Source organism: Hippopotamus amphibius, chromosome 2 (assembly GCF_030028045.1).
Source record: "Hippopotamus amphibius kiboko isolate mHipAmp2 chromosome 2, mHipAmp2.hap2, whole genome shotgun sequence".
In the NCBI taxonomy this organism is placed as follows: Eukaryota; Metazoa; Chordata; class Mammalia; order Artiodactyla; family Hippopotamidae; genus Hippopotamus; species Hippopotamus amphibius.
In genome coordinates this window covers 2,502,533-2,528,217 of record NC_080187.1, presented here as the reverse complement: position 1 = coordinate 2,528,217, position 25,685 = coordinate 2,502,533, and the positions used below count along the sequence as shown (strand labels likewise).

Sequence of the window (25,685 nt, the reverse complement as noted above, 5' to 3'; positions counted from 1 at the left end):
CCTCCTCCTGGTGAAAGCTGTGCCCCGCGCTTCCCTCCGTCACCCCCCTTCGTCCTACAGCCTGCAGGGAGGGCTTCTCTGCGCCCCGCTGCTGAACAGCTCGAGGCTCCGCCCTATCTGTCCGACCCCAAACCCTGGCAATGAATGGCCAGGCTGCTGAGTCGGGTGGGAGGAGGTTGGAGGGGGCAGGAGAGCAGGTCAGTGTGGAAGCAGCTGCCCTGGTGGGAGGGCACTGGGCTGCCCCTGCTGGGGCTATGCCACCCCCACCCCCAGCCCGGGTGGGAGAGCAGGACTGGCTGCGGGTGGGGAAGGGGCACGTGGCAGTTTCCCGGGCCAGCAGCCTTTGCGTTGGCGCAGGGGGAGGGAGGAAGGAGGCTGGGTGGGAGGCTGGGCAGGTGTGTGCTGGGCAGCAGTGCGTGGCCCGGTCGGGGCGGGGGGTAGGCGGCGGCAGGTGCCCGGCCTCGGAAAGCCTTCCCGGGCAACCACGTGACACCAAGTTTCCACCAGCAGGTCATCACTGTTGGGGCTCCTGGAACGTTAAGGAGATCCCAGGACAAACGGTAAGTGCAGACACGTGCCAGCTGCCCCTCCCCGTGCCCAGGGCACCTGAAGTGGGGCAGAGCTGATGGAGGGACGAGGGTGCCCTGCCCCAACCTCCACCCCCCACCAGCCCCGAAGCCTCTCAAACCACCCCTCCCTGCTCCCTCCTCAGACCCCACCCCCTAGGAGGGGTCACTGCGGTAGGGACGGGGCGGCCCGGCCCAGCCTGAGAGCCCTGGTGCCTGCGGGAGGTGGGGGGGGGGCGGTGCACAGGGCTCGCTGGTGAGAGTGGAAAGGGGGTGGCGGTGGGTCCCCCCAGCCTCCCCTCCCCCGAACTAGGCCCCGAGATATCTGCAGACTGGGAGGTCAGGGGGAGGCACACGGTGGCCCTGTGACCTTGGTCACCTTGGTGAGCCTCATTGGGCCTCAGTCTCCCCTCACCGTGAACTGGATTCAGCAATCGTTTTTTCTTTTAACAATAATAGTTTTATTTTATTTATTTATTTATCTTTGGCTGTGTTGGGTCTTTGTTGCTGCGCACGGGCTTTCTCCAGTTGCAGGGAGTGGGAGCTACTCTTCATTGAAGTGCACAGGCTTCTCATTGCAGTGGCTTCTCTTGTTGTGGAGCACAGGCTCTAGGCGCGCGGGCTTCAGTAGTTGTGGCACATGGGCTCAGTAGTTGTGGCACACGGGCTTAGTTGCTCCAAGGCATGTGGGATCTTCCTGGCCCAGGGCTCAAACCTGTGTCCCCTGCATTGGCAGGTGGATTCTTAACCACTGCGCCACCAGAGAAGCCTTGACAACAGTCATCTTGACTTCAGAGCAGAGAGAACAGGTGTTGCCAGCTTGCCATGTGGCCACGCTTGGAAATGGAAGTGGACTCTTAATTAATTAGCTAATTGACACCAATCATGGCTATTGATGTAGGTGCAGGACCCACCTCAGTGCCTGGATCACAGCTGAGCCCCTGTCACTTTTCCTGCTGATCCCACGAGTGGGCCCAGGAGCCTCCCAGGTGTCCTTTCCTCCCTGTGCTCCTCCCCCCGCACCCCCAACCCCAGGGAGACACCTCTTCCACATCTTGTCTAGGAGTGGGCTCCCTGTCACAGTTTTCTTCTTATAATTATGAGGTTCTTCTGGCTGGGAGGTCTGGGAGGGCTTCCTGAAGGAGGAGGGATGTGAGGTGAGCCCTGCAGGCTACGGGGAGTTCACTGAGGAGGAGGGAGGCTGGTTACTAATCCCCCGAGTCCCTACCTGGATTTGAGACGGCCCGAGGGAGAGGGAGGCCCGGACCCCACTGCCTCCCTCACCTTCTGCCTCGGGTCCCAAAGGGCTGTGGGGCCAACGTGGCAGAAATAACTTCTGTCTGGGTTGAGACGGGAGTTTCCCCGGAGGGCGTGTTATGTACAGGCTGGAGGGTTGGGGGTCCCTGCCACCCGCCCTGTGGCCCTGCCCCGCCACGCACACTGTCCCCCCTCCTGTCCCCACCGTGGTCTCCCCTGGGCCCAGCCAGAGCCTGAAGCATGCAAGGCCCTTAGTACACGTGAGCTGGACACATGCCATGGGTGGGCGGCAGGAGGAAGGCCGGGGGGTATCAGTGTGGGGGGCCCGGGGCCCTGGACTCTCACTTGGCACGGTGCCCACTGCACCCCTCTGCCCCCCAGGCAGCCCTCCTCTCTCCCCAGATCCCTGCGCTGCTGGAGCCGAGTCCCCATGGCCTCGCTGAGCCGAGCCCTGCGTGTGGCCACCACCTGTCCTGGCCGGAGCCCTGCCCGGGGCCTGGGGCTGCGGCCCCTGACAAGGGGGGCTGGCCCCGCCACCGAGAAGAGCACGCCACACCCGCGGACCCTGAAGGAGGCACAGGATGGCTCCGCGGCGGCCCGAGGCCCCAGCCGGCCCCTGCCCAGCGCAGCCAACGTGGTGGTCATTGGCGGAGGCAGCTTGGGCTGCCAGACCCTCTACCACCTGGCCAAGCTGGGCGTGAGCGGGGCAGTGCTGCTGGAGCGGGCACAGCTGACCTCCGGGACCACCTGGCACACCGCGGGTAGGGGCCCGGGAGCAGCGGGGCGGGAGGGACTGGACTCAGCGAGGGGCCAGCTCTGGGTTGATAACCGGAGGCCTGAGCTGGAGGGGGGGGACATGGAGAAAAGATGCGGGCTCCGTCTGGAGGTGACCCTGGGTGCTCCCCGGGTCTCTGAACCGCTGTGGTGGGGAGGAGGGCGCAGACGCTGACTATGCGGCCCTAGAGGGCGAAGCTGAGACCAGAGCTGGGAGCCCAGGCCACTGTCTGTTCAAAGAGCAGAAGCCCTTTCCCTGGTGGGAGCCCCCCGGGATGAGGGGCGTCCACGGGGTGCAGAGGAGGGATGGGGAGGGGCTGTCAGGGGGGATGCAGGGCGGTGGCCTCCACGGGCACCGTGGTCCTCAGCCGGCTAACCAGAGGGCGTGCAGTAAAAGCCCCCGCTGTGTGCGCGTCCCCAGGGCAGCCAGACTTCTGCCCTGACCCTGCATGAATTTTGCCACTTTCTGTGGGGAAAACACTCCCACTTTGGCCTTTATGAATGTGATGCCGCTGAGCGTGGAGCTGGGGAGAGGTCCAGCATCGCACATCCTGAGAGGTGTCACGGTGGGCCCCGCACACCGTCCCGCCTCGGCTGGGCCCGCAAGGCCTCTCCCCCGCTGTGATGTTTCCCCTGGCCGCGTGCTCCCCAGACTCTGCTCGGGAGGGAGCAGCGTCGCTGGTGAAGAGGCCACCTTTGGACTTCAGTCGGCCCTGGGTCGGCGTCCTGGCCCCGTCACCCGCTGCCCTGTGGTCCTGAGCACAGAGCTGTTTGGTGCCACCTTAATTTCACTATAAAACAGTCACGCCTGCCTCCTAGGGCCGCTCTGTCACCCTGTGTCAGGCTGAGCTCAAGGCGCAGCACACAGCAGGTGCTCGATAAATGGGAGCCTTTGGTATGGCCAGGCTCTGAGCTGCCCTGTAGGGCAAGTCGGAAAACTCGGCTTTGACCCTGTCGCTTCGTGCTCATCAGCCTCTCAGGGCTCTCCACGGCCTGCAGAGAAACTGCCGGCCCACTGCCCAATCTTTGGGAGCCCTGGCCTGCCGGGAGAAGGGGGGCGCAGGTCCCCAGTGCTGGGGCTCACGGCGCCCCGCCCCTCCCCGGACAGGCCTGCTGTGGCAGCTGCGGCCCAGCGACGTGGAGGTGGAGCTTCTGGCCCACACGAGGCGCGTGGTGAGCCGGGACCTGCAGCAGGAGACGGGGCTGCACACAGGCTGGATCCAGAACGGGGGCCTGTTCATCGCCTCCAGCCGGCAGCGTCTGGATGAGTACAAGAGGCTCATGTCGGTGGGTGCGCCCCTGCCTTTGCGGGTGGGGCAGCGTGGCGCAGGGAAGGAGCCCCGACAGACCTGGGCGCAAGCCCTGGTGCTACCCCGCTGTCTGGGCCACCTGGGACAAGTGGCTTTGCCTCTGAGCCTCGGCATTCTCATCTTTAAAATGGGACCGTGTCGCGGAGCACAGCTTGCGGAGCCTCGGAGGCAGGAGAGGCCCAATAAACGGGAGTGGTCATCGCGCGCGGTGCTCCCGGGAGACGGGATGCAGGATGAAACCGCACTACCTGGGAGCGGCCCCACCCTTCTCCCGGCGCCGCTCTCAGGGCTCAGGCACCGCGGTTGTGGGGGAGATGGCGGAGAAGGCCAAGACCCTCTGCTGGGGTGGAGTGTTGACTCCTCTCCCAGAGCAGCCAGGCCTGGACCCCAGGTTCCAGGGCGTGGGTGAGACCAGCTCCTCCAGCAGCTCACCCCGATTGAGCACCAGCTGGACAGCGGCTCAGGGCCCAGCGAGCAGAGCCGGCTGCGTGGGTAGCTGAAGCGCAATGTCCCAGGGATGCCGAGCCCCCCGGGTGCCCAGGCGAGAGCAGCGGTGCCCAGGCGAGAGCAGCGGCGCCTGGTTTCGTTAGAACGGGCTGGGTCTCTGCGGTCAGGGGATGGCCGCATTCTGCCTACTCCTCTCTCACCCCCTTACTCACGCATCAGCTGGGATGCAGGCTCCGAAGGTGCCCAGCCAACCTCTCAGCCCAAGTTCTGGGTGGGGGTCTCTGCCACTTTTCATTCGCAGCTCGGAGAGAGAACCTGATCGGCTCAGCTCTTCTCTAGTTGGGCGGAGCCTGTTCTGATGGGCGGTTGCCTGGGGACGCTTGATTGGCTGCCCTTGGGCCAATCAAATGCGTTGAAGATGTGGTCCTTTGTAGGGTCAGAGGCCTGGGACGGAGGACCAGGCTGGTCTCTGTCCAGGGAGCTGGTTTGACCAGCAAACCTGGTTCAAGCCCCAAATATGAGAGCTGTGCAGATTGTTTTTATTTATTTTATATAATAAGCCTTTATGTACCGGGGACTGGTCTAAGCCCTTTAGAGGGGTCAACCACATAAACCATGATCACCCCCATTCACCCAGGCGACATTAAACAACTTGCCCCAGGTCACATGGCTCACGTCACAGCTGGATGGGGGAGGCGGGAGGGGCCCCGGAGCCTGCTTCCGAGCGCTGCGCCGGGCTCCTTACTCTTCCTCGGAGCCGACCCCAAGGGACCGGGGCCGCTGGGGCATGGTGGCCAGCCAGGGGTTCCTGGAGGAGGCAGGGCCAGAGCTGACCCTCTGAGGCCCAGACTGGAGGAGACTGGCTGAGGTCTGCTCCCCGAGGGCTCAGTTTCTTTCCTCCACGCCCCCTAGTTGGGCAAGGCCTACGGGGTGGCGTCCCACGTGCTGAGCCCGGCGGAGACCAAGGCGCTGTACCCGCTGATGAACGTGGATGACCTCTACGGGACCCTGTATGTGCCGCATGACGGTACCATGGACCCCGCTGGCACCTGCACCGCCCTCACCAGGGCCGCCACTGCCCGGGGAGCGCAGGTACGATAGCCTCCCGGCCCTGGATCCCCTGGTCCCAGCCCACCCCTCCTGCCTAAGAACCCCGAGACCAGAAGGCAGAGAGCACAGGCTGGTCTCTCTGCTGTGAGACCTTGGGCCCGGTAGGACCTCTGAGCCTCCTGCTCTGTTCCTGCCAAGGCCGGCCGGCCTCGGGTCTGTCCCTGCCATCAGCGCTCCTCCCTTCCCCGAGGTCCCGCCCTGCTGGAAAAGGGAACCTGCCCCGAGTCTCTTCCTGTAATTTTTATCTACTTTTGTCTCAAATGCACACATAGTTGTAGGAAAAATTAGAAAAGACCAATAAGCAAGAAAGAAGAAATGAGAATCACCCAGAGGTATGCAGTGTCGACATTTTAGTTTTACTGCAAGTATTTTTCTGTGAAGATGTGTATGTAAACAAAACAGAGCCAAATGGCACTGTATGTGACTTTTTACCGCGAGCATCTGTCAGTCAAGTGAGCCCTCCTTTTTTTTTTTGTTTAAGAGCCTCTGTGTGGGGGGCAAGTCCTCCAAGTCAAGGAACACGTGGAGTTAGTTTCCACCCTGTGGTCTCCCCATGTCCGCGAGGGGGTCACATGAAGCCTGGCTGAGCAGAAGAAGGGGTCCTGGGTCCTGTCCGGGCTGGGGATGGTGAGAAGGTGGGTGGTCAGTGCTCAGAGAGCCCGTGAGGCTCTGGAAGCAGCTCTTCTTGCTCCCAGGTCATTGAGAATTGCCCGGTGACCGGCATCCATGTACGGACAGATGATTTTGGGGTGCGGCGGGTTGCGGCGGTGGAGACAGAGCACGGCTCCATCCAGACGCCTTGCGTGGTCAATTGTGCAGGTGGGAACGTGTTTCTCCTGGCTCCCAAGCCGCCACCCTGGCTGCTCCCTAAACATGGCCTTTCTTAGGGGTGGGGGTCCAGGTGTGACCTGGGGGAGTCACTGCCATGGCAGACTGCCTTGCAGAGGTACCCAGTGCCCACCTGGCTGGCAGCCCCCACCAGGTGCCGGCAGAGCTGAGCCATCCGTGCTCTGCCCGCAGGTGTGTGGGCAACCGCTGTGGGCCGAATGGCTGGCGTCAAGGTCCCGCTGGTGGCCATGCACCACGCCTATGTTGTCACCGAGCGCATTGAGGGAATCCAGGTGAGTAGACGGCCACAGGCACCACATCACGCTGTAGGGAACTGGCTGGTGGGTGGTGCAGGGACCTGGCTCTGAACCCAACACATGCAGGATCTGCGTGGGTTCCTTCCCAGCCCTAATCGTCAGTGGCCTCATCTGTGAAATGGGCCTCATCGTGACCAGATGTTTTGGGTGGCGTGAGAATGAAATGAAGTAGCACAGACATAACCCAAGGGTCCCGACCCCCTTTGCCTTCAGGGCATGGCTTCTCAGTGATGCCCAAGCCCGTTCTGCAGTGTGCAACCATTCTGGCTTTTGCCATGTTCTGTGCCCCAGGTGTTTCCGGGAACCCCTGAATGTTTGCATGCTCCCAAATGTGCCCTGGGTGCCAGTCTCAGAGAACACCAATTCCCGGCCCTCAGAACCTCCCAGGGAGCCCTGGAGACACCTCTGCCAGGGGAGGCGGGCAGTGGGGGGAGCTGTGTGCCTCCTGCCCTCTCTCCTCTCTTCCCTTTATCTCCCCTCTCCCGTGCTGGTGGTTGTAGCTTCCTGTCACCGTGTCATGCACCGCCCATTTCCCTCCACCCGTCTCTCCCTCCCTCCATCAACCAACCACCCCTTCCTCGTCCCTCCATCTATTCCCCCAGTCATCCATCCCTTTTCTTATTTATCCCTTTATCCCTCCCTCCCTCCCACCACCCACCATTATTCCTCCACTCATCTCCTTCCCTCTGTCCATCTTGCCATCCCTCCATCCATTCATCCCTCCTTCAATCCCTCCCTCTAGCCCTCATCCATGCATCCATCCATCCATCCTCTGATTCATCTGTTCATCCATTCATCTGTCCACCCTTTCTTCCATGTATCCATCCATCCATCACTCCCTCTACCCATTCACCTCTCCCTTCACCCATTCCTCCATCATCCATCCATTTATTAATCCCCTAACCCTCCCTCCTCATCCCTCTCTCCATTAAACATTGCCCTATTCTAGAAACTGTGGCTATAACAGAGATAAGGACCGAGTTCTTGCCCAGTTGAGCTGAGGGGAGGGTGCAAACAAGTAAATATACTTATTGATTTTAAATCAGGCTGACAGGGACTCCCAGGGGACAAGCACAAGGGCTGCAGGGACTCCCAGCCTGTGGACCAGAGAGGCACCCAGGCGGAGGCCACGTCTGAAGGGTCCTCTGAGGCATCTGAGAGGTGGCAGAGAAAGGACAAGAGGGAGAAGGGGAGGGCGCAGAGCTTGGCAGCCAGGGAGCTGCAGGCGGCTCCGAGAGGCGGGCCCGAGGGTGTGGGGAGAGTGCGAGACCACACCGACCTTGTTTAGAGTTAGGCCCCAGCAAAGAGGGTGCCGGGAACCTCGTCCGTGTCCTGGACCAGCCTGGCTTCCCTCTGGGCACCAGGCTGGCCACTGGGTGGACCCAGTGGTGGAGGCGATGGGGAGCCGGGGTGGGGCCAGGGTCTGCACCCACTCCTGTGCCCCCCGACTCCAGGTCCCCCCATGCATGGGCGAGTTTAATGTGATGCAGCACATCCCACCCGAGGGCTGCTGTGTGCGTGCGGGGTGGGGCGTGGGAAAGAGGAATCACCGCAGCGGTTGGGGGGCGCGTCCCTGGCCCTGGGTCTGTGGGAGATACCCCCCGTGGCCACCAGGGGCCGCCCTCAGGCCACAGTGGGCTGGGGCTGGGGGCTGGGCTAAAGCCGGGGACCCACCAGCAGGAGCAGGGCTGTGTCCTGCGGGCCTGGGAGCAGCCCAGGGCCTCGGCCTCTCCGGGCCCTGCTGTGTCTGATGCCGGGCTTGGAGGCAGCTTTCAGGGCGAAGGAGGGCAAAGTGGACCCAGCGACCCCGCCCTGAACTTTAAGGCCAGAGCCCAGCTGGGATGGTTCATGTTACAAACACTGCTCGCACCCGGGGCCCTGTGTGCCTCTGGGAATCCCAGGCTGCACCCCAGGAAAGGGCCACCAGCCCCAGAAACTCCGAGACTCTTCACAGGAGAAAAGAGGAGATTTGGGGCTGGGGGCCAAGTTCTGCATGCTCCCCTCCACGTGGGGTGTCTGGGAGGCCAGCCCGTCCTGAGGGAGGCCACATCTGGGCGGCCTGAATCTGGGAGACGTGCAGGCCTCTGACCCTGACCTCCCACGTGGTCTGACGCTGTGGTGGTTTAGAACACAAGCTCCTTCGGGCCAAGGCAGGTCCTGCAGTGGGGGCTCTGGGGCTTGCGCTGGGAGGCCCCTGACGCTTGGCCTGTCTGCAGCCGGTCAGGAGGCTCCCTGGGTTGACAGTCTTGCAGCAGGACGCCGACTGCCCAGATCCGGCCCTCACAGTGTTGGGGGCCTGGAAGCCCAAGACTGGTCAGTGAGGGCTCAGGGCTCAGCCACCTGGACCACATGTGCTTCATCTTTCTTCTTGGGTGGCCAGAGGGCTGTGCTGCCCCAGGGACCCCAGTTCTGAGGAGCCATCCCAGTCCTGGGTCCTAGCCGAATGCCGCCCCTGGCTCCTCTGTAACCTTGTCCCTTTCTCTCTGGGCCTGGCCTCTGTGTCCGTCAAACGCGGTGGCCCACATGCTCCCCGATGGTCTGGCATCCCCACCTCCCTCTGCCTACTTTTGCAGAAGCTGCTCTGCTGGGGCGCAGGGCTACGGGAAAGGGCCCAGGCTCAGGGTCTGCGTCCTGATTCCCCCGTTACCCAGCCAGGTGAGTCGAGGTGCTGCCTGAGCCTCAGTTTCCTTTTCTGCAAAATGGGTAAAAATTGTAGCTACTGCTTAGGGCTGTGCAGAGGGAGGAACCAGGTGATGGAGCTGAAGGGCTGAGCCCTGTGCCTGGCATGTAGCAGGGGCTCATTCGGTGAGGACCATGATGACAGACTAAGGGCGTGGAATGGTCCAGCCAGCTGGTGCTTCAGAGGAAGAGACCAGGGAAGCCTGGAGCCATCAGTTGGGCTTCCTGGAGGAAGCAGCCGGCAGGATTTGGATAGGGTGGGGCCAGGAGAAGCAGATGGAAGGGAACAGGCTGAGATCAGGAAACAGGGACAGCAGTGGGGCTGGGGTCACTCCTATAGGGTGGGCTTCTGGATGGAGGGGGCAGGGAGCGCACCCACAGACGCCTTGGGGCTGAGCTGAGCCTGTGCTGGCCACCCTGAGGCAGCTGGGGCCTTCAAGGCAGGAAGATGGGGACCCTGATGGTGCTACACAAAACCAGGGGCTGCCCTGGCCACCAGGTGTCCCCGCTGTCCTGCTCTGTGGAGCTCCAGCATTTTGTTTGTTTTGTTTTTAGAGTAGTAGTGATGACAGAGGTCATGACGTCACTGTTATTATTTCTGGAGTGCTCGGTTACGGAGAACTTCCCATGGGCCTCCTCACAACAGTTCTTCAGTGCAGACCTTCTTACTCCAGTTCTGCAGAGGAGCCAGGCGACTGGGGCACAGGCGCAGGAGGGAGGGGCTTATCCCTCTTGGTCTCTGCGGGTCCTCAGAGGTGGGGCGGGGCGGGGGGGGGTCACATCTGATGTGTCCATCTCCAGGGCAGGGGTAACTGAGAGAGGGGCTGAGAGCAGGCGGTTCCTCCAGTGATGAGGACCCACCGTGGAGCCGAGCCTCTTTCCACTCCTGCTCGCTTTCTAAAGTGATTTTGTTTTGTTTCTTTGTTCATGTATTGGTTAAGTCAATAGACAGTATTTGCAATATAATGACAATGAGAATATTAACTCCTGAGCAAATGGTGTCCAACTTTTTGTGTTTCCTGGAGTTATTAATAGTTTTTTTTTCTAGTTGTTCAGTTTCCTATGTAGCTGTGACTAATTCTTTATTTCTCTCTCTCTCTCTATCTATCTATCATCTATCTCTCTATCATCTATCATCATCTATCTATATGTATCTATCTATCATCTATCATCTATCTCTCTATCATCTATCTATCTATCTATCTATCTATCTATCATCTATCTATCATCTATCTATCATCTATCATCTCTCTATCATCTATCTGTCATCTCTCTATCACCTATCTACCTATCATCTATCATCCACCTACCTGTATCTATCATCTGTCATTGGTCTATCTATCTAACATTATTCTTTATCTTTGTCCCTAAACCTCCCCCCCACATATCAGTCCCCATTTCCCACCCCACCCTCAACGTAGATAGTCATGTAGCTGATTTCCATCTCTATGGGTTTCCCTGTTTGGACTTGAGAGGGAGTGGAATCATACCATTTGTGGCCTTTGCGTCTGGCTTCCTCCACTCTACGTGACAGTGTCGAGAAAATCCTAAATTTTCTATATGTAAGATCATGTCATCTGCACATAGAGATAGATTTTCCTTCTGGATGCCTATAATTACTCTTTCTTGCCTGATTCCTGCCCTGGCCAGGACCTCCTGTACAGTGTTGAATGGCAGTGGAGACAGTGGACATCCTTCTCTTGGCCTGGTCTTAGAGCTGCAAATAAGGATGCATTTGTTGTGGGTGTTTCTTAGATACCCTTAATCAGGAAGTTCCCATCTATTCCTAGATACTGAGTGTTTTTATCATGAAAGATGTTGGATTCCGTCAAATGCTTTTTCTGCATCTATTGAAATAATTAGGGGTTTTCATCCTTTATTGATAATGGTATATTACACAGATCAATTTTCAGATGTTAAACCAACCTTGCATTCCTGGGAGAAACCCCATTGGGTCATGCTACATAATCTTTTTTAATATGTTGCTGGATTCAGTTTCCTAGCATTTTGTCAAAAATATTTGCCTCTATATTCATAACTGTCACAATTTTCCCCTAAACATCCCAACAGCTCTGTCAAACACCCATCAATAATACCTTCTGCATACTCCTATATGGCAGAGAAATCACACAAAGTCTGTGAGTCCCATTACCTCCCCTGAGGGCCTCCCACTGCCTTCTGGTCTCCTCCAACAGCCTCTGCTCTGCTGTTACCCTGTTTGGATCTGCTGCTGTCTGGGTCTATGGCATGGTCTCTAGTTACTTACTGAGAGGAGTGCATGGGAAGAAAATGTTTTTGTGTACATGAATATCTGGAAAAAATCTTTATTCTTTCTTATACTTGATTGATGAATTGACTGGGCCAAGAATTCTGTATTTAAAATCATCTGTCAGAATTTTGAGGTCTTTGCTCCAGGTCTTCCAGCCTCCAGCAATGCTGTTTCTTTGTTTAGGACCCATCTGTTCACCTGATGTTCTGACGTTCCATCGCAACATGGCCTTGGTGCAGGCCTGGACAAGTCACAGGGCTTGGTGGGCACTTGTGGGCCCTTCAATATTGAGATTCACAATTTTTAATCTGAGAAACCATCTTGGATTTTTGCTTTGACTTTCCTTCTACTCCATTTTCTCTTCCTGGAACCCCTGTGAGACCTTCAGGATTGACTTTCTAATTTTCTTATTGTTTTCCCTTTACCGATTTCCACGCCTCTATCTGTTTTAGTCTAATACCTGGAAGATGTCCATGGCCTTATCCAATCCTTCTGTCGAATGCCCTTCTTTTTGGTCTGGGACCTCGATGTCAGCATCTGGAGTCTTACCCAGACCACTCAGTGTCTCCACAGAAGAATCTCCAATCTGTTGGCTGGGGTGGGGGTGGAGGGTGGCAGCCCACTCCTTACTCACCTGAGCCTGGAGCCCCTGGGAACCCATTTCTCCATAGACAGACCTCAGGGCCCCCGCAGGGAAGGGAAGGGCCAGACCCTGGGCTGCACGAGGTGGGGATGGAAGGGGTCTGGGTCCAACTGCTTTGAAGAGACGCCAGTCCAGCTTCCTGTTTACGTACACGTACATACTCCCTCTTACACTCACTCACACACATGCACACACACATTCGGCCCCCTGCTCCCTGCAGAGGGAGCTGGGGTCTCCCCAGGCTTGGCCTTCGCAGATTGGAGGGGACAGGACAGAGGCTGGCAAACGGTCCCGTCCCCTCCCCCGGCCCTGGGCTAAGGCTCCGCCCCTCCCCCATCCACGCTGCACCCTCCAGCGCTGGTTGCGTTCTCCTGTCTGTTGTTCTCTGTGGATCATATCTTTTTCTTCCCCCATCCCTCCCCCGTTACAGCCTTGCTGCTCTTTTCTGGGGCTTGAATGGGGTGGTTTGTCCACTGTGTAACCCGAAGTCCCAGGTCCACTGTGTCCTCGGGGTCCTGCAGTGATGTGGTGGCGCCGCGGGCCCAGCCTGGGTCCCTGCACCCTGGTGGAGGCGCTGGGCCTCCGTCTGGCCCTGCTGACCCCAGGCCTCTGTGTCCCGCCTTCCAGAACATGCCCAACGTCCGCGACCACGATGCCTCCGTCTACCTCCGCCTCCAAGGGGATGCCTTGTCTGTGGGCGGCTACGAGGCCAACCCCATCTTCTGGGAGGAGGTGAGACACCGGGGATGAGGGAGGGGTTGGGGCTGTGTCTCCGTGTGGAGAAGCCTCCTTCCTCTCCTGGAGCTCCCACCCCTGGGTGCTCACCTGAGAAGGGGCAGGTCCTCCCACCCACAAGGTCAAACCCATTTTTTCTGACCCCTGAAGAACCTGGCTCATGGGCAGATCCAGACCCGGGGCGGGTGGAGGGCTTGCCTCAAAACAGCAGCAGTCAGAGGCTGCAAGATGTAAAATACAACTTTAGAAGATTACGGAAGCGTTTAAACCCTCTGTCCATCAGCAAACAACCCCATGCACCTCCCCCCAAACCCCTGCGGTTGCGCCTGTGTCTCCCCCGGGCTCAGGCTCTCTCCTGGCAGCTCCTGGGGTTCGTGCAGGCCCAGCGGCCCCCTCAGCACCCCTGGCCCCCTCGAGCACGTACGGGCCACCCCAGCTCCCATATTCATGCATTTAGTCTACACATTGAACAACAAAATGCTTCCTTTTGGCCAGACACTGCTTAACTTTGGGGAGAAAGAGGGAGACCAAGATAAAAGTCCCTGTCCCCGGAGGCCTGTATTCTGGCGGGGAGACATGCAATAAATAAGCAAAGAAGTAATGCAGTGTGGGGTGGTGGTCTGTGCCCTGAGTGAAGTTAGCAGGTGAAGGATGAGCCTGGAGAGACTGGAGCAGAAGGATGTCCTTCAGACTGTGCTCAGGCAGGGCTCCCAGAGGACCTGACATCCAAGCAGAGCCCTGCAGAGAGAGGGCGGGGAGGAGCTGCCCCAGGGGGAGGTGAGGGCCCTGGGGTCAGATCAAGCTTGCTTTTCTCAAAGAACCGAAGGAAGGTCAGCGTGGTTGGGATCAGTGGTAGCCGGGCAGGACCCGCTCGTGTAGGGCTTTACAGGCCACAGAGAGTCACAGGGAGCCTCGGGAGGCTTGAGAACAAAAAAGGGCCTGGGCTGACTTAGGGGGACGGGTTGAAGGAGGGCGGGAAGCAGGGCCACCAGGCAGAGGCCATTGCGACAATCAAGGGCAAAGCAGGTGGGCCTGGGCCCCGGGCGGGAAGGGAAGGCACACAGGCCCCACGGAGGGGCTGGGGGACGGGAGACACACTGAGGGGCCAGCACTGCGCTGTCACCACCTCATCGAGAGGCTGGCCAGGCCCCGGCGGCCCGTCACTCCTGTGGGGCGGCTGTCACAGGGCATGGTCCCCGCCCGCCTCCCCAGGTGTCGGACAAGTTTGCCTTTGGCCTCTTCGACCTGGACTGGGATGTGTTCGCCCAGCACATTGAAGGTGCCGTCCACCGGGTGCCCGTGCTGGAGAAAACGGGGATCAAGTCCACAGTCTGCGGCCCAGGTGAGCGGGGGCCTGGCGCTGGGGGAGGGCTGCCCCCGAGGCACGGGCCGGCCGGCCCTCCATCCTGGGCCCTGGGCACTGCACTTGCTCCTCTCTGTAGGCAAGACAGGAGCTCGGCCAGGGCAGAAATTTGCCCGGGCACACGGCCAGGCCTCCTCCCGCCCACCCTGCGTGAGCGTCTCCTGAGGTCCCACCAGGCTCAGTCCCTGCTTGACTTGTCCCTGGAACTTGGTGTTTTCATCTGTAAGATGGGATGAGCCCCCTCCCAGCGCCTGGTGAGGCTGAGCGAGGAGAGGAGGGGCCAGGCTCTTTCCCGATGCTGTGCTCACAGCCCTGGAGACCCCCATTCCAGGTCGGCCTCACCCCTCTGCCCTCTGCCCTCTGCCCTCTGCATTCAGCCGTCATGCCGACAGGGCCACACGTCCACACAGTGTGGAAAGGCCAAACCCGGGGCCTCACCTCTGGCCCCCAGGAAAGCTGAGCTGCAGGAGGCTGGAGGGAAAGGGGGTGAACAAAAGGGCTCAGCTTCTGAGTGCCCCCCTTGGGTGTGCGTGGCGCCGCCCCCAACCCTGCCCGGCCAGGGCCCACGGGGATCGTGCACCAGGCGGGGCAGGCTTGCACCCCCAGCACGGATGCGTTTGGCCAAGGCCATTAGTTTACTGTTGCAGGGCCTGCCGGCCAGGCTAGACTTTGGATGTTCACATTGATGTGACGTGTCCCAGCACAAGTCACAGCTCAGCAGGGAGAGGTGATCGCTCGAGGACGGAGCCTGGGACAGGGCCATCCTGGGGCCTCCAGGGAGCTCAGGGACCCCAGGGTTGCGGAGGCCCGTGCACGCTGAGTGTGTATCTCAAAGGCTGTGTGCAGACAGAGAAGATACTAGAGTAAGACTCAAGCCCTGGGCAACCTAAGCAAGGCTCGTACAGCATCCATCCAGCTCCTTCTGACTCTGGGCCTCGCCTCATGCTGGGCATGTGAGGAGCACAGCGGGGAGCCTGTGTTGGAGGCTGGGTGGAGCTCCCAAGGTGGGGGCCCCAGGGGTGAGCTCCGGGCATGTTCCCGGGCGAGGGCACAGGGTGGGGTGTGAAGCTGCTGGCCTGGGGTCCTGGCAGATGGTGGCCTCCGGGCGGTGGAGGGGCCCAAGCTGGCCCTGGGGTCCAGACGTGGGGCTGAGTTGGCTCAGCCCAGGGCTCCCAGGGACCCGGCACCTGAGACATTATTTGCTGCCTCTCCTTCTGTGTTAATTGGCGCCACATCTGGGCCAGAGGCAGGCTCGCGCAGCTGGTGGGGCAGACCCAGGGCGGTGGGGAAGGTGCTCTGATGGGAGGCACAGGGCAGCGGGCGCAGGGTGGGCCACCCAGAGGGCACCGTGTGCAGGGCTGTGGGGCCAGGGTTCCGGGCGGGGGAGCCGGCCTACAGGCTGAGACGTGCCGCCCCATCCTCGTTCCCGCAGAGTCACATGGTCTCCCCGTCCTTACTGCATGAATGGGGTCTCTCTAATCCTCAGGAAAGGCAAGGAGTGGGTAGGATGTGCCTACCTAGGGGTGGAGAGAGGCTCTGAAAGATACAGCTGCCCAAAGAGGAAACTCTGTGCCTGAGGCTCTGAGCTCCTTGAGCCTTGGTGTTCTCATCTATCAAATGGGTGGCAGGTGGAGTGAGGTGAGGAAGCCTCACATAAGGTGCGGGACCAGGGCCAGGCCAGCAAGAGGGCACCCCGGCCAGCGGGCAAACCATTCCTGCAGGCCAAGCGGGGAGAGAGGGGCAGGCCAGGCCAGGCCAGGGGAGCAGTCCAGCCCTCTCGGTCCTGACACACACGGTGTCTACACGGCCGCCAGCCCCGACTGCTTTAATCTACTCACTCATGAAGGAGCCCTTGGTGAGCGGGCGGCTTTCCCAGGGGAGGCGGCTGGGGTCCCCCCGCCAGCCACAGGGGGCTCTGGGCACAGGGTGCGGGGTGAGGGCCGAGGACACCCTGCCCATGGCCGCTTCCCCGGCAGTGAGAAACCCGGGCTCAACGCGCTCCCAGGGGCACGGGGAACCCGGGGGGCACTCTCGCTTTAATTGGACCGGGGTCATGGCCCCATGGAGCCCCACTGGGGGGAGAGGTGCCTGTGAGGACATCTGGAGTCTGGTTTCCCGGCTGTGAGGGAGATTCCGTGGGGACATTGGCACTTCTCCTCACCAGGGAGGACAGGCCGGTCATCGGCCCTCAGCCTCCGGAACAGAACAGGGAAGTCCCAGGCCCCCTTGACTTCGGGGAAGCCGGGGGCGGGCAGACCTCTCTTTCCAAGGTCGGGAGGTCAGAGGCAAGGTGGGGGCCCCTGTCTGCACTGCCCGGAGGAGGCCATGTGCGTCCTGCGTCCTCTCGAGTCATTTGTTCAACGTCCAGGCGACCCTTGACCCCCAAACCTCCCTCCTGCTAGCTTTGTGTGAAGCTGTTCGGAACACTCTGAAAACATTTCCAGCACTTCCGAAGGGCTCCCCGGGTCATCCCCGAACAGCAGCCTCCCCGTCACTGTTCTGGGAGCTCCCGCCCCTCACCCCCACGCCCTGCTGGCCCCGCTCCCCCCACCGCGTGCCCCTTGCAAGCTGACCTCCGCCCGGGCCCCAGGGAAGGCCCTGGCGCTTCCTCGCAGGGCCCCCGCCCCTCCTGACGCCTCCCCGGAGGCTCACCGCGATCACTGCGGCCCCCACGGCCTCGCCGCGGCCCTGCCCTCCTCTGCGCCCTGCCTCCTCCACCCTCCCCTGCGGCTGTCTGGAAGCCTCCCCAGGTCCCCGGGGCCGGCGGACACCCTCAGCTCAGACGCTGAAGATTGGAGACCGGGGTCGCCGGCCACCGGCGGGGAGCAGGACAGCCTTGTGACCGGTGCGCCCGGATGGGGAGGACCCGGCTGGGAGCCAGGCGGCCCCGACGGTGGCCCCAGGTGCTTGCGGTGCAGCATCCTCCCCTGCGACCCGGGGTTACGATGGCGCCACTGCAGTGGTTAGGAGCACCCGGCTCTCGGTCACTGCACACGCCATATCCCATTGTTTTCTTCCCACACACCCTCTGTTTTGCTTATTTACATATTTTCTCTCTGTCCCTCTCACTCTCCCGTCGGCTCCCCGAGGGGTGGGGCTCTGGTTCGGAGCCGCCTCCCACGGCCGAGGTCTGGGCACAAACAGTTGGGCTGCAAATATTTGTAGACGGACTAACTTGCAGCCCTGCAGAGTAAGTACCACAATTCCGGTTTTCCAGCCGAGGAAACCAAAGATCCTCTAAGCCAAAGTCGCACAGCTGGGAGGGGGTAAAGCGGGTGCAAACCCAGGACTGTGGCTGCTAAGTCCAGCTGTTTATAATCATGCCCGAGGGTCCCTCTCCCTCCAGTCCTGGCCTCTGCCTGTAGCACGCTGGCAGCAGACAGGGCGAGGCTTGGTCCGCTCTCCTGAAGAACTCACGAGCCTTCATTCATGCAATGAACGTTTATTAAGCACGTACTGTTTGCCGGGCCCTGTGCTGGGTCTGGAGACACCACACACGTGAGAAAGCGCAGTCCCTGCCCTCGAGGTACTCGTGGTTCAGTGGGCAAGAGTGCCCCGCAGAGACACAGCAGGAAGATGGTAGAGTGACTGGGAGCCGCGTGCTGTGATGGGGGCTCAGGGAGAGGCTCCCTTCACCCGTGGAAGAATGGTGATGGTCACAAGGCACACCAGGACCCCGCAAGGCAGAACCCAGTTCAGATCGTAAATGCTGAGGAACTCAGGGGAATGTGGCAGGCGCAATCAGGGAGGCTTCCTGGAGGAAGCAGCATTGAGCTGAGCCTTGAGGATGGGAGGGTCTGGATGAAGGCGGCACCTACACACCCCCGCCTCAATTACTGCCCTCTTGGGCGACCCCATCCAGGAGTATGAGGCCTCCCCCTCCCCATCCCTCTCAGAGTCATTCACACCGGACCACAAGCCCCTGATGGGGGAGGCGCCCGAGCTCCGTGGGTTCTTCCTTGGCTGCGGCTTCAACAGTGCAGGTGAGCGTGGGCAGCAGTGCCTCCCCGATTCCCTGGCATCCCTGCGAGTGAAGGCGGCCAACTTGGCCTCTCCTTCAGCTCTCAGAGCCCCCCTGGGGTGGGGGCTGGGCCTAGAAGCCCTGCAGCCCTCACAGGGGTGGAGACGGGACAGGCCTGCCGGGAGGGGCGAGGTTGCGTTAGGAGGCGTGTGGCATCCCAGGTGTGAGAGCCACGGCTTAGGGGCTGGTGCTGCCCACAGAGGTGGGAGGGGCATGGACTTGGGGAGCAGGGCCCTGGGGGTGGATTGCAGACCAGAGGCTCTGCTCCTGCCAGGAATGATGCTGGGCGGTGGCTGTGGGCAGGAGCTGGCCCACTGGGTCATCCACGGGCGCCCGGAGAAGGACATGCACGGCTACGACATCAGGCAAGTGCCCGCTGGGACCCGTGGGCAGGGGGTGGCTGCCCCAGGATGGCGTGGGGTAAATATCTAGGACTATTTAGAAAGGAGCCTTCCCTGAGATCCAGAGGGCTTCTTGGAAGAGGTGGCAATAAGGAAAGAAAGGGAAGAAGCCTGCCAGCAGGGGCTGGTGCTGCAGGGACCTGGGTTTGGCAGATCCAGGCCTTCTACAGTTTCCAGGACCTCCGTCCCAGTGTCCCGCCTGACCCCTCTGGTAGCTCTGGGATCGGCAGTGGGATCTCATCACCCCACTTTGCAGATGGGGAGCCCGAGGCCTGGGGAGCAGGAGGGACTGCACAGACTGCCCAGGGAACAGGGCCGAGCTGGGGTGGTCATTATTAGGACGTGCATGCGTTTGGGAGGCCGGCAGCCCTGAGCGAGACGTCGGCTGCCTCCTTCACTCACAGGGTGTCTGGAGTCCATCAGACCCCGTGCCGAGTGCTTTCCTGTCTGTAACCCAGGATGCGATGTATGTGCTGTACGTGTCGCTGGGAGCGGGGAGTGCATTTGTGTAGGAAAACACTCGGTGTCAGGTCTGCACACGGAAACCCTAAACAAAGTGGAGCCGAGCCCCGGGGGCGCTGATAACAGAGCCGGGAGGCGTCCTGGCTGCCCGCTGCCCTCTGTGAGTTGGGACAGTGATGCAGGTGCCCTCAGGCTGGGTCTGGAGGGCAGGACGCGGTGGGGCTGGGGGCTGGTCCCCACGTGGCAGTTCTGCAGCCAGAGCACCGCAGCCGTGGCAGTGGAGGCCGCGGCTCGGAGGGGCCTCTGGGTGTCCAGCCTGCGCTGCTGTGCCTAGGGGAGCCCAGCTGTCCGGCAGGCCGGGGTGGGGGTGGTGGGGAGGCGATGCTGGTTCAGCTCAGCGCACTCCGGCTCCTCGGCGAACCCCGCCCCTGCCTGGCCTGAGGGGGACCCTGTATCCCCGGGGGCGGGGCGGGGGGAGCGTCTGGGCCGGCAGAGATAGACAGACGTACACCCAGATCCCTGCCGCCCCGCCCCCCCGGCGCCTGGCACAGCGAGGTCTGCTCTGGCTCCGCCTCGGAGTCTGCCTGGGGCTGTGCCCACGTGCTCTCCCAAGAGAAGAATGTTCCAGAAATGATAAGGCTGCAGGGGGCCTCAGGGGCGGGCCCGTCCAGGCCCCTCCTGCTCCAGACAGCAAAGCAGCGGCGCCTTGCCTGACAGCTCCAGCCCCGCAGGGCTGTCTGCTCTCTGTCCCTGGCCTCCCTCGGGGCTGAGGCCTCCGCATGGGAATTGGACGGACCAGGGGGCAGCGGGTGGCCTCCTGCCCCTGGGGCTGGTGGAGGCCCCTCCCGGGGGTCGGAGCCTCCCTCCTCAGCTGCCTCCTCTCACAGCTGTGACCTTAGGGGCAGCGTCTTGTGAGCCGGTTTGTGGGTGGAAGGCAGCGCTCCCGCCCCTGCCCTGGCCCGGCTGGGGCCTCGGGTCACAGGTGGAAAGACAGAGGGTCCAGGCAGGGAGCCCCTGGGGGCTGGGGCCCCGTGGGTAGGGGTGGGGGCTGTGATCTGGTCCACCTGACCTTCTGGCCCGGGCAGCGCAGCCCGGGAGATGACTGGCTACTGGCATTGGGCCCGAGCGGTCACTGACGTGGGACGTCCGCGTCCACCCGGCACCCCCCACCCGTCCCCGCTCACGTTCTGGCTGGCTGCCACCACCAGACCAGCTGCAGCACCGGCACCGGGGGCCTCTCAGCACTGAGATGTTCTGCGTCCCTGGGCCTGAGCAGGGGTGGACACAGACACAGGCCCCGTGAGAGGCGGAGCCAAGAAAGGAGGGCGCTGCGGCCGGCAGGGAGCCAGCCTCGTCCCCCGGCTCGGACACTCAGAGGTCAGAGCAGAACTCTGACCTGTGTCCCCTCCTCGTCTCACACGCGGGGGACGTGCTCGGGGAGGGGGCTGCCTGGAGGGGGTGGTCAGGGGCCAGTGCTAGGTCCAGGGCTGCGTGTGAGACTCCTGGGCTGGCCTGGCACCAGGTGGCCTCCAGGCCACGGCAGCTGCCTCACCTGTGGTGGCGGCAGTGGCACCCCCTTTGGAAACCTCAGCAGATTCTCAGCCATCCCAGACCCCAACCTGTTAGCTGCATGGCCCGCGGCCAGTTCTTCCACCGCTCTGACCTCGGTCTCCCCATCTGTGAAATGGGAACAACGGCCACCCTCTCAGTGGAGTGCTTTTGAGGCGCACAGGGCCTGGCATAGGCGGCGCCAGAGCACGGGCCATTGTTTTTAAAGAAAGTTCTTGGGGTCCCGGCAACCAGGGAAGGAGAAGTTGCTCTTTATCACATCGGGAGGGTGGCTGGATGGCGGCCCCGGCCCCGGCCCCCTGCTGCAGGCCCCTCTACCCGCTTCTGTTCAGGTGGAAAATGGCAGCCAGGTCTGTGCAGGCCACGGGGACTGGTCTTTCCCCTGCTGACCCCAGGGCGTGCTCTGGCTGAGCTGAGTGACCCCACGCTTGACACCCACGGTGTGCGCAGGTGTGAGCAGAGGGGTTGGGGTGGGGGCCTGTCTACATGGGCAGGATGGGTCCGTGCGGGGATCAGCCAGCCCTGCCGCAGGCCCATCCCTCCCTCGGCCCCTGCTCCCTGGGGGATTTGAGGGGACAACTGAGGCTCCACCTCCCCCCTGAGATCCCCCGGGAGCCCCACTCTCAGTGCGGCTGGGAGGGTGACCTCGTCCCATCCCGGGAGCCACGTGGCTCCTGGTGCCGGCGGTGAGTCTGACCGTGGACAGGACAGCTGAGGGCGGTCTCCTGGCCTCCACCCGCCCCAGTCGGCCCCTCCACAGCCTGCTCCTGCGGCCCCACGTGCCGCCGCGGGGACCCCTCCCCAGACCCCTGGCCGGGCTCCATGGTCCCCCTTCCTCCTGGAAGCTCCTGGCTCAGGGCAGCGGGTTCCTGTGGTGGGGAGTCAGCGTGCGCCCCACACGTGAGGCCGCGCTGAGGACTGCCCGAGGGGCACTTGCAGTTGGCGCTCAGCCCTGGGCACCGGAAAAGAGCGCCTTACGTGACAGTGATCACTGATAATACGTCATAATAATTCTCACGTCTGCGGCCCCAGCCCCCGCCCAGATCAGAACCCCACGCTGACTAGACCTGTGTGCAAACCAAGAGTCTGTTAGCCCTGGCGAGGCTCAGGCAGGTCCCCGAGGACAGCAGCACTGAAGGGGACACAGCCCGGGGGGAGGGGCAGGGGGGCCCTGGAGGACACGTGAGATGCCAACAGGTGGGGGGTGAAGCTGGGGGCAGGTGGGGGGTGGGATGAGCTGAGCGCCTGCCAGGTGGCTGTGCCCGGGAGGGGCTGCAGGGCCCAGCGTGTGACCGCAGCCCAGCAGCTGTGGCCAGGCTGGCTCGGGAGCCATGGCCGGTCCTAGGAGACCAGACGGAAGGGCTGTTGGGCGGCCCTGGCTGTTCTGCCACGAGAAGGCTGGGGGAGAGGCCCAAGCGATGGGGCTGGGGGGCTCTTAGCTCAGCAGGAAATCACGTGGGGTCCGCGGGCTGAGTCGCAGGGGGCGGAGTGGCTGCACCTAGTGTCCCCCCAGCTACCAGGGGACAGGCCTGCGGGGATCCGGACCACGCCGTCCCCGGGAGCCGGGCCGGACACAGCTGGCATCACTCCCGCCCTTGTGCGCCTCTGGGGGTCCGACCTGAGAGGCCGTCACCTTCGCCGCTTGCCTCCACTGAGGGGCACCGAGGAGAGAGGGGGCGCTCCGTCACCTCTGCCGGCCCTAAACTCTGAAGACCCCTCACATTGGCTTTTCACCAAGTCATCAGGGCTTCTGGCCCCTCCCGGGGGCCTGCTCAGCCCAGTGCCCAGGTCAGGGGCGAGGAGCACGGCTCACCCCCATGTGTCCCCAGGCTGAGGCCCTGAGCCGGAGGTGTCCACACCCTGCACCTGGCAGCTGTGGGGGTGCAGGCAAGGAGGCTGAGCTCCCCAAGGTTTGGGGCCTGCCCGAGGGCCCTCAGTGGGAGCGTGGAGACCCAGGAGCCCCCCTGGTGCCCAAGCGGCGGGGAGGCCTCTGGTGGAGGGGACGAGGGTCTCCAAGGCCGTGACGGGCCCCACCCTCCACTACAGGCGCTTCCATCACTCGCTCACAGACCACGGACGCTGGATTCGCGAGCGCAGCCACGAGTCCTATGTCAAGAATTACTCCATTGTCTTCCCCCACGACGAGCCGCTGGCCGGGCGCAACATGAGGACAGACCCCCTGCACCAGGTACCACGCCCCCCACGGCGCCTGCTCTGTGCTGGCTGTGGGCGCTCTCGGGGAGCCCCGGTGTGGGGTGACAGCGTGCACGTGGCTCCCCAACTGCAGGGCAGGTGATGAGGTGACTCCCGGGCCCTTGCCAAGGGAATGCGCGCAGAGCCCACGGGGGTCCTGCGGAGCAGGGGCACCTGCACTGGCAGGTGTGTGCCGTCACCCATCGGGAGGGCCGGCCAGGCAGCAGGTGCCGAGGAGACGTGCTCCTGCCTGTGGGGCCTGCTTGGGATGTGGCTCCTCCCTGGCCAGCTTCTACTTATACGATGAAACCCAGCATCAGGTGCCCTTTCCTGGGCCTGCCCCTGGGCACTCTCCTAGGCCCGGGACAGCCCAGACATCACCCCTGTGCTCCCATGACACCCCCCAACCCCCATTCCATCTCCATCCCCCCTTCCTTGCCCCCATCTTGGGCTACATGCTTTGCTTAGCTGTCTACAAGGACCCTGCCAATGGGAGCTGGGCCCCAGTCAGTCTGAGCCCAGAGCCTGACTCTGGGTAGGTGCCCAGGGAATATTTGGTGACTGGGTGGGGGGAGGCGAGAGGCAGCAGGGCAGGCTCAGTGAGCAGGTCGCATTTAAGCAGCCTCCTGCATCTGGGGCTCCAGTGCCTGGATCCCGGACAGAGCTGGTGTCCACGGCACCTCCCCAGGACGGAGACACCAGTGGCTCCCGGGCTGCCCTGTTCTCCAGCCTGGCCTAGAGGGCCAGCTGGGAATCTTGGGCCCCACGTGGGCTCGGGTTACCCCAGCATGCCCCCCGGGTTCCCTCGGCATGCCCCCAGGCCTGCACCGTCCCTGCAGCTCAGCCGCCCCCCAAGAGCGCAGGGCTCACTGGAGGACTCTCGGGTGGAAGATGGGCTCAGACACGATGCTCATATGTGCACAGTTCTGCCTGGAGGCGACTTGGCGGGCGCAGCAGCCCTGCCCCCGGGGAGGAATCTGCATTCCCCCCCCCCCCCCCCCGCTTCCCCGTCTGCACCCTCCTGGTGACACTTCCCAGCCGTGACGGCTGACATGTGTTTTGTTTAATAGAGGAGCCAGCTCCCTGTTTTCCCTCCTGGGAGAGGTGATGCTTCTCGGGTGGAGGCGTCTCCACGCTCACCGGAGGGGGTGGGTTTTGTGTCCAGGGAGGACGTATCTGGGTGTCACCAGTTGGCATGTGACCTCACGCAGCCTCCCCCTCGAGGTCGGTGCCCACGGGCAGGGGGAGACGCAGGCCGTCCGGGCCTCGGGCTCCCATGGGTCCTGGCACCCGAATTCCCTGCCAGACTGAGCTTCCACAGCCCTCTCCGCCTGGGGTCTGGACGGGGACGGCCCCGGGCACAGGCCCCTTCCAAGCCTGACAGTGGAGATTCTTTTCTTCCCCCGAGCCACACTTATTTTCAAAGAAATCTGCCACAATATTGCTTCATTGTGTCTGCCATGGTTTTTCATCGCGGTAAAGTACCACACAACTTGCTGTCGTAACCATCCTGAAGAATGCAGCTCAAGGGGACTGGGTAGCTTTACCCTGCTGTGCCACATCACCACCACCGCAGAGCAAACCTTGTGCCCGTGAAGCAATAACTCCCCACGTCCCCTCCCCCGGCCGAGAAAACCACTGGTCTACACTTTCTGTCTCTGTGGTGTTGCCTGTTCTGGTCATCTCATAGAAATGGAATCTGCACTAAGTGGCTCTGTGACTGGCTTCTGTTCCTCAGCTCATTTCTGAGGTTCAGCGGTGATAGAGCAGGTGTCACAATGTCCTTCCCGTTTAAGGCTGGATAACATCCCATCCCGTGGCTGGACCACACTCGTCACCCACGGCTCAGCTGATGGCCGCCTGGGCTGTCCCACCTCCGGGCTGTCGCGAACGTGTGTGCACACGGGCTTGTCTGCGTCCCTGGTCTCATGTCTCCAGGGTGCACACCGACCCGTGGCATCACTGAGTCACTGGGTGTCCCAGATGCTCGGGCTGCCATAACAGAGACCACAGACTGGGGGGCTCATTTCTCACAGTTCTGGAGGCTGGGCGGTCAGGGTCAAGGTGCCTGCTGACTGGTTCCTGGTGAGGGCCCACTTCCTGGCGCTGGGACAGCCGCCTTCCCGCTGTGTCCGCTCCCAGTAGAGAGATGGCCCTGGTGTCTCCTCCTCCCCTAATAAGGATTTGGGCCCCACTCTTAGGACTTCATTTTATCCCGATTCCCTCCTCACAGGGCCTGTCTCCAAATATAGTCACACCGGGGCTTGGGGCTTCAGCACAGGAATTTGGGGGGTGCAGTTCAGTCCATAAGGGACGGTAATTCTAGAGACTGGGGATTCTTGGAGCCAGCAGCGGGGGCGCTGGGGGAGCCCCACGGTTGGAGTCAGAGCCTGGGCTTGCTTGGGCCCTGGTTCCGAGTGCCAGGACCTCTTTGCCCTTTGCCCCCGAGGTCTAAGGTGGCGGATTCTCCCCTCCCTGCCCTGTCCAGCCAGGCCTGAGTGTGCCTGTTCTGCCCCCTAACCAGGAGCTCCTGGCACGAGGCTGCGTGTTCCAGGAGCGGCACGGCTGGGAGCGGCCGGGATGGTTCAGTCCCCACGGCACAGCTCCGGTGAGTCGGCCCCCGGCGCCCAGAGGCCACCCCACCAGCCCAGCCCTGCCTTCAGCCCTGCCCACTGTCCAGCCCACGTCCTCCCGCGCCGAGGTGGCCGCGTGCCTCGCTGTCAACAGCGCTTGGCGAGCCT

The 25,685-nt window shown here is 62.1% G+C and overlaps 1 protein-coding gene across 1 annotated transcript in view; it reads left to right on the top strand.

Annotated features, from left to right (window-relative positions):
* Positions 1-499: 499 nt before the first annotated feature.
* SARDH (sarcosine dehydrogenase) overlaps positions 500-25,685 on the top strand; it is a 58,720-nt gene continuing 33,534 nt past the window's right edge. The window contains exons 1-12 of the mRNA XM_057722239.1: positions 500-560; positions 2,205-2,584; positions 3,706-3,884; positions 5,267-5,446; positions 6,160-6,283; positions 6,485-6,585; positions 12,828-12,932; positions 14,148-14,277; positions 18,195-18,281; positions 18,594-18,684; positions 22,798-22,939; positions 25,469-25,552. Of these exons, the coding sequence (XP_057578222.1) occupies positions 2,254-2,584; positions 3,706-3,884; positions 5,267-5,446; positions 6,160-6,283; positions 6,485-6,585; positions 12,828-12,932; positions 14,148-14,277; positions 18,195-18,281; positions 18,594-18,684; positions 22,798-22,939; positions 25,469-25,552 (1,554 nt within the window). The 5' untranslated portion in view covers positions 500-560; positions 2,205-2,253. The remainder of the gene's footprint in view (positions 561-2,204; positions 2,585-3,705; positions 3,885-5,266; positions 5,447-6,159; positions 6,284-6,484; positions 6,586-12,827; positions 12,933-14,147; positions 14,278-18,194; positions 18,282-18,593; positions 18,685-22,797; positions 22,940-25,468; positions 25,553-25,685) is intronic.